The 17072-nt window shown below is 32.9% G+C and overlaps 1 protein-coding gene across 1 annotated transcript in view; it reads right to left on the bottom strand.

Moving 5' to 3' along the window:
* The window catches only part of GALNT13 (polypeptide N-acetylgalactosaminyltransferase 13), a 551077-nt gene that overhangs the window by 299929 nt on the left and 234076 nt on the right, over window positions 1-17072 (bottom strand). Inside the window, exon 4 of the mRNA XM_044242085.1 lies at window positions 6215-6383. Coding sequence (XP_044098020.1) covers window positions 6215-6383 — 169 coding nt within the window. The remainder of the gene's footprint in view (window positions 1-6214; window positions 6384-17072) is intronic.

Here is a 17072-nt window from a genome sequence, read left to right as displayed (position 1 = left end):
CTAGTTATACAAATAGTACATAACTATCAATAATTACTTTACATATAAGTGGACTAAATTCTTCAATGGAAAAAACAAAGACTGGCTGAATGGATTAAAAGAAAAAACAAATAAGACCCATCTGTATGTTACCTAGAAGAAACTCACTTCAGTTGTAGAACATACACTGACTGAAAGTGAAATATGGAAAAATCCTGCAATCATGCAAATGCAAAATGAAAGGAAGTTACAGTAGCTATACTTTTATCAGATAAATTAGATTTTAAAACAAAGACTATAATAAAAAATAAAGAAGGCATTACATAATGGCAAAGGATCAATCCAGCAAGAAGATGTAACCTATAAATAACTATACACCCAATATATCCATAGCATTTATTAACAGACCTAAAGAGTGAAATTAACAGCAGAACAGCAGTACGGTAAGAGTAGGGTTTTTTAAACCTCACATACATCAGTGGATAGACTGTCCAGACAGAAAATCAATACATCAGCCTTAAACAACACATTAGACCAAATGGACTCCAAAATATGAACATTCCACCCAAGACAGCAAAATACACATTCTTCTCAGGTACATGTGGAACACTCTCCAGGATAGATCATGTGTTAAACCACAGAATGAATCTAAATATATTTAAGAAGACTAAAATCCTATCAAGCATCTTTTCCAACACAATGGTATGAAAGTGGAAACCAATTACAAGATCATGACTAGAAAATTTAAAATATATATATATATATATATATATATATATATATATGGAGATTAAACAACATGGTACTGAACAACTAATGTGTCAATGAAGAAATCAATAGGGAACTAAAACAAACAAGCAAACCAAAAAACAAAAAACTCTTGAGAATGTAAATGAAAAGAGAACACACCGAAATCTATGGGATGGAGCAAAAGCAGTTCTAAGAAGGAAGCTCAGAGTGATATAACGTCAATAAATGAAAAATCCCAATCTAGTTATACACTTAACAGAACTAGAGAAGGAAGAACAAAGACAGAAACAATAAAAATCAGAGCAGAAACGAATGCAAAAGAAATGCATTCAGAAATGCAACAGAAAAGATCAGTGAAAGAGCTAGTAAAAGGGTAAAAAAATGTTGATAAACCTTTGACTAGACTCATCAAGGGGAAAAAGAGAGAGAGAGAGACAGAGAGGATCCAAACAAATAAATCAGAAATGAAAGACCAGAAATTACAACGAGTACTAGAGAAATACAAAGGATCAAAAGAGACTGCTATGAACAATTATACACCGCCAAATTGGACAACCTGAAAAGACAGATAAATTCCTGAAACATACAATCTTCTTGAATCATGAAGAAAGAGAAAATCTAAATGGACCAATTACTAGAAAGGAGATTGAATTAATAATCAAAACTTCCCAACAAACAAAAGTCCAGGACCAGATGGTTTCACTGGTAAATTCTACCAAAACTTCAAAAATTTAATACACATCTTTCTCGAACTCTTCCAAAAAAATTGAAGAGGAATGAATACTTAGAAATTCATTTTACGGGCGCCTGGGTGGCTCAGTGGGGTAAAGCCTCTGCCTTCAGCTCAGGTCATGATCCCAGGGTCCTGGGATCGAGGCCCTCATCGGGCTCTCTGCTCAGCTGGGAGCCTGCTTCCTCCTCTCTCTCTGCCTGCTTCTCTGCCTACTTATGATCTCCGTCTGTCAAATAAATAATAAAATCTTAAAAAAAAAAAAAGAAATTCATTTTACAAGGTCGTCATTACCCTAATACCAAAGCCAGACAAGACCACAAAAAAGAAAATTATAGGCCAACACCCCTGATGTGCATAAATGCAAAATCTAATCTTCAACAGATATTTGCAAACCCAATTCAATATTAAAAGGAACTTGCATAATGATTAAGTGGGATTTATTTCTGGGATGAAAGGATGATTCAACATCTGCAAATCAATCAATGTGATACTCCACATTAATAAAATAAGGGATAAAAATCACATAATCATCTCAATAGATGCAGAAAAGGCATCTGACAAAGTTCAACATCCATTTAAAATAAAAATGCTCTACAAAATGGGTATAGAGAAAATATACTTCAACATACTAAAGCTCATATATGACAAGCCCACAGCTAACATCATACTCATTGGTGAAAAGCTGTTACTCCATTATCAGGAAAATGCTGAGGATTCCCACTCTTACCACTTTTATTCAACATAGCACAGGATGTACTTACTAGAGCAATTTGGAAAGAAACGGAAGGAGGAGGAGAAGGATGGCAGGAAGAGAAGGAGGAAGAAGAAGAAGAAATAAAAGGCATTCAAATTGGACAGAAAGAAGTAAAACTGTCACTATTTGTAAATGATAAAATTTTATACACAAAATCCCCCAAGACTCTATCAAAAAGAGTCTGTTAAAACTAATCAAAAAACTGTTAGAACTAATAAGCTAGCTAATTCAGTAAAGTTGAATGATACAGAATCAATACACAAATATCTGCTGTGTTTTTATACACTAAACACAAACTACTGGGAAGAGAAATTAAGAAAGCAATCCCATTTACAACTATATCAAAAAGAATAAAATACTTAGGAATAAATTTAATAAATTTAATTTAAGGAGATGAAAGACCTCTATACTAAAAACTATGATAATGATACAAAAATTAAAGACACAAATAAATAGAAAGATATTGAATGCTCATGGATGAGAAGAGTAAGTATTGTTAAAATGCCCATATTACTCAAAGTAATCTACAGACTTAATGCAATTTCTATTCAAAATTGCAAAGACTTTTTTCACAGAAATAGAACAAACAATCCCAAAACTTGTATGGAACCACAAAAGATCCCAAATAGACAAAGCAATATCTGGAAAGAAGAAATAAGCTGGAGGCACCACGGTCCCTGATTTCAAAGTATATGACAAAGTTTCAGTAACCAAACAGTATGCTATTGGCATAAAAATAGACCCATAGATCAATGGGACAGAATAGAGAGCCCCCAAATAAACCCATGCATATATGATCAATTAATTTATGAAAAAGAAGGCAAGAATGTACAATGGGGAAAAGACACTCTCTTAATAAATGGTATTAGAAAAACTGGACAGATATAAGCAAAAGAATAAAATTAGACCACTACCTTACACCATACCCAAAAATTAACTCAAAATGGGTTAAAGACTTGAATGTTAAGACTTGAAACCATAAAACTCCCAGAAGAAAACAGACACAGTCTGCTCCTGACATCTATCTTGGTGATGAATTTTTGGATCTGATTCCAAAGTTAAAAACAAGAAAAGCAAAAATAAACAAGTGGGGCTGCATCAAACTAAAAACTCCTGCACTGCAAAGAAAACCAGAAACAAAATGAAAGGGCCACCTACCAAAAGAAAGAAGATATTTGAAAATCACATATATGATAAGGGTTAATATCCAAAATATGCAAAAAATTGATACAACTCAGTAACAATAATAACAATCCAATTAAAAAATGGGCAGAAGATCTGTACATTTTTCCAAAGATGATATACAGGTGGCCAATAGGCACATGAAAATATGCTCATTATCACTAAAAAGTCAAGCAATGGAAATCAAAATCTCAATGACATATCACCTCACAACTGTCAGAATGGCTAATATCAAAAAGACAAGAAATTAGTGTTGGTAAAAATGTAGAGAAAAGACTTTCATATACTGCTGGTGGGAATGTAAACTGGTGCAGCCATTATGGAAAACAGTATGTAGGTTCCTCAAAATACTAAGGATAGGACCATATGATACAAAAATTCCTCTGCTGGGTATTTATCCCAAAAGACAGAAACACACATTTGAAGTCACATATGCACCCTTATGTTCACTGCAACATTATTTACAGTGGTCAAGATATGGAAATATCCTAAGTTTCCATAGGAGGATAAATGAATAAAGTAGTATATATACACAATAGAATACTCAGCCATAAATCTGAATGAAATCTTGCCATTTGCAACAATATGGATGGACCTTGATGGTAGTACACTAAGTAAAATAAGTCAGAGAGAAAAAGACAAACCCTGTATGATTTCACCTACAGATGAAATCTAAAAAACAATAAAATGAATAAACAAAACGGATACAGAGAACAGACTGCTGGTCGAAGAGGGGAGGATCTTTGGGGGCTGGGAGAATTGGGTGAATGAGGTCAAGAGGTACAAATTTCCAGTTATAAAATAACTAAGTCATGGAGATATAATGTACAGTATGACTACTACAGTAAAAAATACTGTGTTGCATATTTGATAGTTGCTAAAAGAGTAAATCTTAAGAGTTCTCATCACGAGAAAAAAATTTTGTAATTCTGTATGCTGATAGATGTTAACTAGAATTTATTGTTTTGATCATTTTACACTGTATGCAAATATCAAATCACTACCTTGTACCCTGAAATGAGTATTATCTTATACATCAATTATACCTCAACTTTAAAGATAGGGATGTGGTGTATAGAAATTCTTGTAATAAATTGCGTATGTAATAAATTGTGAGTGTAATAAAATGTGTGTGTGTAATAAAATGTGTCAACCTCATACACACACAAAATAAATAGATAAAAACACAGTAAGTATTGCATTTTGTGTAGTTTTTATAGTAATCCATTTGAAATCTCCATTTTAAAATGCTAAATTGTTCTATATTTTAAGGCTTAATTACTCAAGTACTTAATTTACTAAGTGATTCTTAAAAGAAGAAATACATTGGCCACAAATATTTTAAACAATGTTTGGTGATTTTCATTCTTTTTTTGAAGTGATGGTTCTGTACTAAAACAGCTGTCAGCTTAATTATCCCAGATCTCATATAAAATTTATGTTCTTATAGTTGAAAGTGAAGAATTCTTAAAAATTTGAAATAGTGTTTGTTTTTCCTGAATAGGCATCGTATTTATCCATTTTATCACAACATGATATATAAAACAAAGAAATGCATTATTATAATGGTATAAACAGCATCTAAAGTGTTCAAAATTCTTCCAAAGAATATGCTTATTGTACATCTTAAATGTGTCTATGTACAAACATACAAATATGGATAAAACTACCTATAAAATGATATAGGTCTTTGGAATGCACAAATGTAATATTCAACATTTTAGTCATTTATTAGAGGCCACAGATGTCCATAATATGTAGTTATTTGTGGTTGGTTTTGGGATTTTGGGGGGGGGGTTGAGAGAGACATTTCAAAAGCATATGAAGGTATACAAGCCCAGTTAGTTAGCTAGCTATCAAATAAACCTGACAATCCAGTCCCACCTATTCAACAAGATTTGTTATTCTGTTTTGGTCTCATATGTAGTAATTTAGAAAGGAAAAAAATCAGATTTATTTAATATGATGTTAACATCACTATGCTACTAATGTAATATAACCATTATAAGTGGCAGCCATTATTTGCATCAATTGTAATTTTATTCTATATGGAAAAAGTCATTACATGTCTAAAAGAACAACTTCTATTTCCATGGAAGTGGGATCTGCAGCATATCTGTAAACTTGGAAATTTTCTAAAGTCTCAGGATATATCTTTTCTAAGCGCCAAGAGTCTGCTTTGTAAGAACTGTATTACTAGGATGACAATACTGCCACTAAATATTCTGATTTTTATTACACCCATTTAAAACATGTTCAACTATCTAGAGCATAGCTTACAGTTAATCATAAACAAGCTGAATTTTTCAACATCATCCTGCATGGAGTTACTATTTCCCAGTGAATATTTCTTCCATGGCTGATAGCTAAGCATTCTAATTACAAATAGTACCATAAATCGCTGGAATCCATAATAAATAATGTTTAAAGGGTCAAAGAATCATACAAGCAATTGGCCATTTTTACACTGGAAGCAAAGCATATAGTTTTTCAATACAAAGTGTAAGAGCTCTCTAGGCAGGCAAGCATATAACCTATCAAATAGCATGTTTATTCTGTATTTGGGAAGATAAAGCAAAGCAAAACAAAAAACATCTCATGAAGAGAAACCTGTTAGGCTTGCATATTCTGTGGTGTCTTTGCAAGCATACTATTTTGCTCTGCCAGGGAAGAAAATAGTATTTCTTATCATATGATGCACAGTACATCCCCACTATGGCATAGGTATTCAGAACCATAGAGATTCAGAAGTTCTGAGATATTGTGAGATATAGAGATTAGCAATATATAAGATTATAGGACACATGTAAACTCACCCTTCTAGTCTCACATCCGGTAGACTTCTGTTAAGGGCGATCAAGTCACTGGCCATAAGGTTAAACTGATTGATTTTAAACAGTTCTTTCATTTTCTCCTGGTCATCTTTAGGAATCAGCACAGCCTTTCCCATTTCTCCTGGCCCTTCTTGATTTCTTGAAATAACAGCTGTAAGACACACACAGGTACACACACACATACAAACACACAGATAATGAACTGAATAAATAAACTCATATGTTAGATTAGATTTTGAAGTCTATAATCTAGAGACTGGCTTAATAATATAAACATCAAGTCTTTATTGCTTACTTACAAACCATACACTACGCTAATGAAACAACCTATTTTAATTCATTATCTCGATGCTGCATGTTGCCTTTTAAGTCTAAACATATTATATGATTTGACTAATCATCTAGACTTGAGAATTAAGCAATACCAAGTACCAAAACTGAAAACTTCTCTGTCATATATTTTTTAAGATTTTTAATTTATTATTTGACAGACAGAGATCATGGGATCATGACCTGAGCCAAAGGCAGAGGCTTTAAACCACTAAGCCACCCAGGCGTCCCTGTCATATTTTTAATATAAATTAGAAAAGGGATGAACTTGAACACTTAGGCAGACAAAACTGTGCAAAATCAAAGAGAACTTTTGAGAATATACCAACATAAATTTATTTTCATTCAATTAAATGTTTTGATATTTCACATATCTACTCCCAGTGCACCTTTATAAAAGAAAGCAAGGTTGATAACCCATCTCAACTGCAATTTGATTCCTCTGTCAAAGCTTTTTAAAAAAATAGAAGAACTTTCACAGTGGTGAAATAGATTTTCAAATGCCAAGTTGGATTTGGACACTATATGCTCCATTACTGGCACCTCTCAACAATATTCTGGACTTGACTATTTATCAAGAAAACTCAGGATTCCATATACAGGTCATTTCCCTGCAAGTTATCACTACACTAATATCCCCTCTTGCTCCAAAATACCTTTCAATGTTTGTGTGTATGTGTGTGTATGTGTGTGTGCACGTGTGCATATGTGAATGTGAATGTTAATATATCATTTTTTAAAAATTCCAGTCAGTCCTAATGGATCCTTAATTTACTCTTCATAATGATGCTAAATTAAGTTAAAATGAAAGGAATGTGGTCTGGTCTTGACTCTTTCAATGTGTTACTATTTTATTCCCTAACACATTAATCTTACTGAAATTAGCTTCCCACATAGGGGCAAATATTTGGAGCCAGATTACCTTAAAAATTGTAAAATTTATAAGGTATATAAAGACTGTGAAAATAATTTGTGAAATATTTCATAAAAATACAAATTCCAAAATAATAGAATAGGTTTGAAACTAGAACATAATAAGAAAACTTTTGTCTGCCTTGATATTTATAGTTAGAGAACATCTAGCCTGATATTACTAATACTAATAAACAATGGGATCATTCAGTTGATTATTCTTTTTGGAATGGCATGAGTCAGACTATAAAAGAGAATAAGCATCTCTAAGGACTTTCAGATAGGAGTATGAGATATGAGAAGAAGATAACAAGCCCAGAAATCCTCTGACATACAGAAAAATACTAAGAATTGGGAAAATTTTAAATGAAAAAATTGTATGTATCCAACCCCAAATTATTTAAAAAGTGGTCATCTAAAGAGTTTCTAAAGAGCCTCATTCACTTCATGAAGCAAAAATAGAAATAATAGCAGAAATTTTATGAAAAAGCACATTTTGTCAATTTAAGAAATAAAATTCTAACAGCAATATTTTACTTTGGGAGTTAATATGTTTATTATCCCCCAAATCAGATGAAGTTGATGGAGTTGGCTTTCACTGACTTTGTGCTCCTGGTGAGATGCTGGACTTGGATACTAAGTTTCCTTCCATTTCTAGGGTTTCTTCTTTTTTTTTTTTTCCAATTTATTTATTTTCAGAAAAACAGTATTCATTATTTTTTCACCACACTAGGGTTTCTTTTTTAAGTATTCATTCCATAAAAAGGGTTAAAAATGAATTTCTGTAGTTCCCTCTAATTTTCAAGTAAAATACATATCAGGCTACATGATACTTAGTTACCACTGATACTTTATGTGTGTGTACGTATACCCTATTTCTGGGGCATTAAGGTTATAGGCCATAATATGTAATCTATGCTTATGGATATAGATATGGCTAGATTATATATTCTGGTCTGGAACCAGCATACATATGTATAGATAGATAATGCCAAAAAATAGGATTAGTTTTTTGTGATAAAAATTTTTTGACTTCTGGATAAAGAATGATTTTTAAAAACATAAAATATTTTAAAAAATACAGAAAAAAATAAAAGTGGCTCATTATTCTACTTCCCTGAGAATCACTATTAATATGTTGGTTAGTATTCTTTTCCTCTCTCTCTCTCTCTGTTTATATATACTAATAAAAATATATTACTCTGTCTTTTCATACACATGGAATAATACCATTAATTCTAAAACTTGCTTTTTTTTTTCAAAGTATTTCTTGCCTCTACTTCCATGTAGATTGATCTTACTCTTTTTAGTGACTCTGTTGTATTCTAGTCAATGAACCTAAGTTTATTTAGCTGATATCCTAGTTGATGAATAATGGGGTTGTTTTCAGATCTTTGCTATACTAAACCACACTGCATAATATTTATAACAATGTTATCTTCACTACAAAGAGTAATAAAGTATTTACAAGGTGCCAAATACTTTGTTACACACTTTATAGACAGAATTTCATTTAATTATCAAAGTATAGTGGTATCTAAACATCTAAACATGGTATGTAACTTGCCCAAGCTCATATACTTTGAAAGTGATGAAGCAGTGATTACAACTCAGGTCTGTCTGATTCTAGAACTAAATCTCAACATTCCCTCAGAAAATACTTTTGTACATAAATTTTTATAAACTTGTGTTAGTGCATGCATGGTACATTTATCAACACAAAATTGCTGAGCCAAAGGTTATGCAATATCTGAACTTAAACATGGATTTTCAAATTGGCCACCAAAAAGTTGAACCAATTAGCACTCTCTATTGCAGAAGATCAACACTTTCTCCATATTCGTGCCAGTATTGCGTAGTATCATCTTTTTCCCCCAATATGATAGGCAAAATAATCACATCTTAGTGCTGTTTCAATTTTTATTTTTTCAGCAATTCACTGTTTTGGTAGTAAAATGTATATATTTAAATATCATTGTTGTCATCAGCTATTGCTTTATAACTATATGCCTATCCTTTCTGGTTTGGGGAAATTGGAGAAACGGCATTTAACATTCTCAAGAAAGTGGGTTTTTTTTTTTTTAAAGATTTTATTTATTTTATTTGACAGATAGAAATTACAAGTAGGCAGAGAGGCAGGCAGAGAGAGAGGTGAGGAAGCAGGCTCCCTGCTAAGCAGAGAGCCCGATGTGGGGCTCGATCCCAGGACCCTGGGATCATGACCTGAGCTAAAGGCAGAGGCTTTAACCCACTGAGCCACCCAGGCGCCCCGAGAAAGTGGGTTTTTTTTTTCCTTGTTTAGTTAGTATTTGTTCGTTTTCTCTATTGTCATATATATCTAAACTCCTTGTTTTGTTTCTTTCTTCAATGCCTTTGGAAATCCTTTCTGTGTTTAACACAACCAGGTGCCATGCTACCAGCACATTCCCATCATTCAATTCAACCATCAGCTAAGATCACAGGAGTTGGCAGGATAACTGATAAGAGAAAATGGGAATATACCATTTAAAGTTGACTTTTTCTTGTAAAGATGATGGCAGTTATGGGAAGAGGGAAGAAATTTTTTTTTAAAGTAACATGATAAAAATAAATACATATACACATACATACATACATACATACATGCTATTTTTAAAAGAGAGCAGAGAGCTCAAGGGAAAAACTAAGAAAACAGCATTAAAAGAACAGCTGTTCAAAATGATTTACTTCAATAAAATTTTTAAAAATTCTTCAGAAAATAAAGTGATTGAAGAATTGGAGGTTAAGAATTTTTAGAAATTAAGAAAGCAATTCACCATTTACAGTTTTTTTAAAAAGTCCCTCTGTATACTCCAACAAAAGCATATCACATTCCAGAAAAATGCACCAGAGTCAACATCTAGGAACCAGACAGGGTTATAACCTTTTATTCTATGTGGAGAAAACAGGGCACTCAGCTACATCTTAGGGCATGAAGATCAAGTTGCACACAAAAGTATTTGGTTTCTGCAATATGTTCAAAGATGCAGCCATTTGCTTTGCTTAGCATTCTGAGGATGACATGTCAGTGTTAGTAACAATGAATGTGATCATGTTATAGAATTATCATCAATAAAAACAAAATTGCCATAAACAGTATCCTTACACTTAGAACCAGTTAGCAAGCACCTATTATCATTCTTAATTATTCTCATTTCCTTAGTGGAGAATAGATAAAAACTTAATGTCTATCAGGTTAAGTTCTCGTTCCTAAAGTTAAATATTTTTTTTCTATAACAGCCATTAACAAATGCATATTTGACATTTTATAATTTTTTAATTTATAAAAATTAAATTTTTATAAATTAAAAATTTATAAATATTAAATTTTTATAAATTAAAAATTTATAAATTTTTAATGAGCAGACCTATTGGTGTTTTTCACCTTGTTCAAGCAAAAATGGGAAAGAACACTAGGTAATTACACCATAGAACTAGCCTTTTTCTTTTTCTGGGTCTTTTCTGGAAGAATTCATCTTGTTAGAAAATACGCACTACAACATATTTTTTCTTCAGTTATATAAATAGGAAATGGGAAAGATTAAATGATTGGATATGTGGCTTATCTCTGATTTGCATTTTGTTTAAAAGCAACTCCTATTTTTTTTCTAACCTATATGATTTCTCCCCTCTACATAGCTAAAAAAGAAAAGAAAAGAAGGGGGGGGAAAAGGAAAGAAAAAAAAAGGACCTCCTACATCCAAACAATATGTTCCCCCATAGCCAAACTTTAAAAAAAAAATCATTGAAGTATTGATTCAACTTTTCTCCTCTAATATAAATGTAAATACAAAAGGCAACAAATGTAGTACAAAAGGCAACAAAATCTATATTATGATTTGATTATTATTAATTTGAACAGGAATGGAAATGTCCCAATTCAAAAGCTAGTTTGAACTGCAAAAATAATATGCTGTGCTCTGTTATTTTCTTTCTAATTACATGATGAAATCATTAAAAAATAGTAACTTCACTCAAAATGACATTGTAAAGCTTGTAGAAATATGAAAGCAGAATTATATATGTGTATGTATATACATATTTATTTCATTTTTTAACACAGTACATACTACAAAGATTTTAAGGAGATTTCACTTTAATCTTAGAATTTCTACTGATTAAAAGGATAACTACCAAAATATAAAAATATAACTACAAGCCAACCAATCAATTAATCTACCAAAGGAACACTATGTACTAATTTCATTATTGGTTATGTAGGTTCCATTATGATCATTTTTTTTTAAGTTGCAGAAATGTCCCAAGGACAATGAGCATTATTTATTTGAAAAAAGAGAGATATGTAAAAAGACAATCTATATGTAGGGGAAAAAAAATCCCGAGTAAGAAAATTTCAAGTTTATTTTCTTTTATTTCATATATATACATATACTTTTTAGAAAATTTATTTATTTCAGAGAGAGACAGAGAGAGAGCATGAATGGGGGGAAGAGCAGAGAAAGAGGGAAACTGAGAATCCCAAGCAGACTCCATGCTAAGCGCAGAGGCCATCGCTGAGTTCAATCCCAGGAGCCCGCGATCATGACCTGAGTCAAAATCAAGAGCTGGACACTTAACTGACTAAGCTATCCAGGTGCCCATTAAGTTGATTTTAAAGTAATAACTTGATTCAGTTAAAGAGCACATTAATATATAATGTATGTTGGTAAAAGCATAATTTTGAACCAAAACCTAATGTTATTCCAGGTGCCATGCCCTCCAGGAAATTACTTCAAATTGTATTTCCATTCTCAAATTTACTCAATTATTAATTTCTGCATATTTGCCTTTAAAAGTGTTCTTTTTGGTAACACTACAGCTTTTCTCTCACTTGTATCACTTCTGATTTGTCAACTGTAATAAATTTAAAACCCTGACTTTCAACCTCTTTCATCTTTGAATATTCATACTCCATTGCTAATAAATCAAATTCTCTAAGACAGTGCTTTTTATCTTGCCAATCATAAATGTATTTGGTGGACTCAGAGATAAGGAAATCAAACCATCACTGGGATACACTTTCACCATCCAGACCATTTTGTCTCCCTTCAGGATTCCCTGGACCTTGCTCTTTTGCCAATCTAAAGACCCTGTTTGTCAAAGGTACACTTGTTTAGGAACAAGGAAATTTATATTCACTTACTTAGGCCCATTTCTGTTAGAAACAGTAACAGACTTCAAATATAAATATTACAGTACTGATATTACAACATATAGCTTAATATATATTAAACAATCAAAATGACTAATGCATAAACATGAATTCACTTACTATCTCTTGGAAAAATATATGCAACTTTTATAAATCTAACACATCTGGCAATAACATTTTTTTTTTCATTTTTTATCCTAGCCATATGTGGTGTTCTGATTTTTGCCTATTACCTTTCAGTAACTAGATTTTTATGTGGCAAAAATGTTGTAAATAGCATTAGCTACTGTTTCCCAGGAGGACCTCACGGTAGGTATTAATAAGGTGGTATTTTTACCAGCTAGCTAAATGGGAGATCATATGCAGAAGGAAGGGGACACTAATTGCCAAACTTTCATTTCTTTTTAAATAAAAAGTACATTATTTTTATGACAAATAAAAATAATACACTCATTTAAAAGAAGAAAGAAAGATGGTAGAGATAGACAAAGAGGAGAGACAAAGGCAGGGGTAGGCAGGCACTATAAAAAAGAAAGTGAATAATGAAATGACTGCATGGATGATTAACTTAGATCTTTGGAGAAACACACTTATGTATTTAAAATGGGATCATTCATATACACCGAATTTTATCATTTCATTTAGCATGATCATTATGATTAATGCTTACTTTTAGCATTTAAAAATCAATTGTGGGAATCATATATATATATATATATATATATATATATATATATATGAATCCATACCTACTTTCTATTGTCTGCAAAGTATGCCATAACTTGGCTATACTATGATTTATTTAATCAATCTGTTTTCACTAAACATTTCTTTGTCAAAAATTCCTATTATAAATCATGATTCAATTAATATACTTCATTGTGAATCAATTCTTACAAATGTCTGAAAATTTGTTTTGAAAAAGTGATAGAAATTTAATGAAGAAATTATATATTTATCATGCTATATAGGGATTATTCTTTTTATAATCTCTGACTTACCATATATCCCTTTGGCTAGGAAGTATCTTCTATTTCTGATGACCAAAACAGTCCCTCTTCACCAATTTCAACTTTAAGGAAAGGTAATTGTTCTCTCCTCCATGATTTTATAGCTCTTTAACTTCACTCCATTATCCTTTCATAATACTAAATTATCACTACCTGTTCACATGTTATGGCAGAGAGTCTAACTATTGAGCCCATTTTCTCTCCTACCTAAACACACAGCCATACAACATTCCCCAGCCTCCCCTGTAGTTAAATGTGTTTTGTAACGGAGGACAGAAATGATATAAGCCAAACCCAGGCCTAGTGATTCTTCATGCTCTTTCCCTCAATACAGCAATACTGGAAGCCATGTGGAAAGCAGCAATGGTGGGGCGGAGGGGCACCTGGGTGTTCTCAGCTGCTTAAGTGCCCAACTCTGAATTTTGGCTAAGGTCATGATCTCAGGGTTGTGAGATCAAGCCCTGCCTCAGACTCCACGCTTGGTGTGGAGCTTCCTTAAGATTCTCTCTCTCCCTATGCCCCTCCCCACCTAAAAAAAAAAAAAAAGAGAGAGAGAGAGAGAGAGAAAACAGTGCCAAAATAAAAAGATAGTAACATGGGTGTATGAATCACTACTTGGAGGAGAGCCACTAACTGATAAGATATATAGATATATAGTATAATTTACATAAAAGAAAAACAACTCTATTTTGCCAAACTGTTGGGGTTTTGGACCTATTCTACCTGATAGTGTTATTTTTCCTAATCCGCCTCATACTTTCCCCCTTTAGTCTATGAAGACTCATCAATGCATTTTGCCTCAACCCGGTGCCAGAAACTGTTCATTCAACCAGTGAACAAGTTGAAAAAGATAAAAGAAAATTTTCAGACAATGTAGTTCTGTGGAAAACTGAGAAACAGAGGAGTTAAAATAGAAGTTTTCCACATCTCGGAGATGCATGAAATTATCCATGTGGTATTTAAAAAAATGAAAAATCTCTAGTTTATTAACTAGAATTTAAATAAAAACTCTAAAGAATACTATTTTGTATACCTGAAATTTGCTAAGAGAGAACCAATGTTCTCACCATAAGAAAGAAAAAAAAAATTATGTGAGGTGACAGGTATACTAATTAGTTTCAAAAACATACAAAATATGTTTTTGTAATCATTACAAAAATACACATATATCAAAAATCACACTGTACATCATAAATCTATAAAATTTTTATTTGTCAATTATACCTCAGTAAAGCTGGAAACAAAATGAATGAATTAATAAATGAATGATTATATGTCAATGCACATAAGTACTACAGTGGATGCCCATTACACACTTTCTATAATGTTCCATACACGAAAATGAAACACAGCTTATAAACTATGACTCAAGAATCCTTTTTAGGGTGCCTGGGTGGCTCAGTGGGTTAAACTGCTGCCTTCGGCTCAGGTCATGATCTCAGGGTCCTGGGATGGAGTCCCGCATCGGGCTCTCTGCTCAGCAGGGAGCCTGCTTCCCTCTCTCTCTCTGCCTGCCTCTCCATCTACTTGTGATTTCTCTCTGTCAAATAAATAAATAAATAAATAATTTTTTTAAAAAAGAATCCTTTTTAAAAAATGTATTTCTAAGGAAGGAGAGATATATGTCCAAAGTTACACCTACATCAATGACTAAAGTAGTATTTTCAGGTAAAAATAAATGTATATTCTCTCTCTCTCTGTAAATATGCATATGTACACATAGTATATACTATAAACTGTTAGATACAATGAAAACTCTGCAGTAATTACAAATTTCCTGCACAAAAGTATGTAATGATATGGAAGATGTTCATTTTATAATCAAATGAGAAAAAGGATCATGAATAATGTTACCAAAATAAACTCATTTCTATAAAAAATTAAGTTCCATGATGTATATGTGCATGTCTCCAGTGAAGGCTAGCAGTGGTTCCTTTCATTCAAGAAGATTTTACATGCTTCCCTTAGCATTATCTGTATTTTCTAAATCAATTCATCACCTCATAAGGTGATTTCAGCCATGTATTGACCAGAAACCTGGCTTTAGTCAAGACAGACACAACTGTGACAGTGACAGGTACAAAGAAAAGACAGTAGATGCTGGGGGTATGAAAACAGAGAGATGGGTGTTGGGTGGAGTTCCTGAAAGAAGGAAAGCCTCTCAGTGCACGTAAAAGATGAAAAGCAGGTAGATCACCCACAGGAATTGTGTTTTTTCCAGCAGGAAAGTTCTTCCCAGGAGCTTCACTACAATTTGCAGCTAAGGAAGAAAACACTTAGCACCTGAGCAAGGACAAGTAGCAAAATTCTTCATTTCTTTATAGGACAAAGCAAATTCTTGTATTAGCATAAAATGTTTTACTTTTTTCTCCCCACAATCATCCTTACAGAAGATTCTACACATTTATTAAGCCAGTGCTATTCTTACATACTGTAAGAGGTTGTTTGGCACATGTTACAGTCATAAATGTTTCCTGGAAACAACTGGCCCAGCATTTCAAGTGTTCACTGAGGTAATAAAATAATGCTGAAATATGAAATTATTTCCTTCTACATTAAGAATGAGCTTCCTCATTAAAAGTATTTAAAAGGCCCTCATCTTGCAATGGCTCTAGTAATAGCTTTAGTTTGAGCTTTAAGTAGGAAATCCCATTCCCCTACACTGCCAAAAAGAAAAGAAAAGAAAAAAGGAAAGGCAAGGCAAAGGCCAAGGGCAAGGCAAGAAAAAAAGAATTCTTTGTTAACAAAAGCACCAATTTGGGCTGTCAGCTGCTTTGGGAAGCCCTTTGTAAAGGCACATTTCAGATGGAACAATAGTCATTTTATTTATTTTATTTTAGGATTTTATTTATTTGAGAGAGAGAGGTCACATGAGTGGGGGGGGGCAGAGAAAGGAGGAGAGAGAGAAGTAGTCTCCCCGTTTAGTATGGGTTCGCAGAGGGCTCAGTCCCAGGATCCTGAGATCATGACCTGAGCCAAAGTCAGAAGCTTAACCAACTGAGGCACCCAGGCACCCAACAATTTTTAGAAGAAGCCCCTTACACAGCCCAACATTCAGTATACATTGTTCCCAAGATTCACAAAGATAAACTCTTAAATTTATATATCATCACACACGATTCCTCAAGTTTGCAAAAACATACCCACTTCACCCACCCCCTTATCCCACACCCAGCATAAAGGAAAAGATAGCGTGAGGTAAGGATCTACACTAATCTTTGAGCAGAAGCTGACAGGCTGGGCCCCAGGTAAGGAGGAATTTAGAAAAACCCAACTAGAAAACTGACAAAAAGTTCTGATGAAGTATCTGAGTGGTTCCCTTAAAAAGAGCATAAAGTAGGCATATTTGTGTCCCATTTAATCTTCCAAAGGCTTCTGCTGCAGAGGACCTCTCAATAATAAGATGCACAACATTATC

The sequence above is a fragment of the Neovison vison genome, chromosome 3 (genome assembly GCF_020171115.1).
Source record: "Neovison vison isolate M4711 chromosome 3, ASM_NN_V1, whole genome shotgun sequence".
NCBI classification, from domain to species: domain Eukaryota; kingdom Metazoa; phylum Chordata; class Mammalia; order Carnivora; family Mustelidae; genus Neogale; species Neogale vison.
The sequence above is the reverse complement of the archived record's forward strand: the minus strand, read 5'-3'. Positions and strand labels throughout refer to the sequence as shown.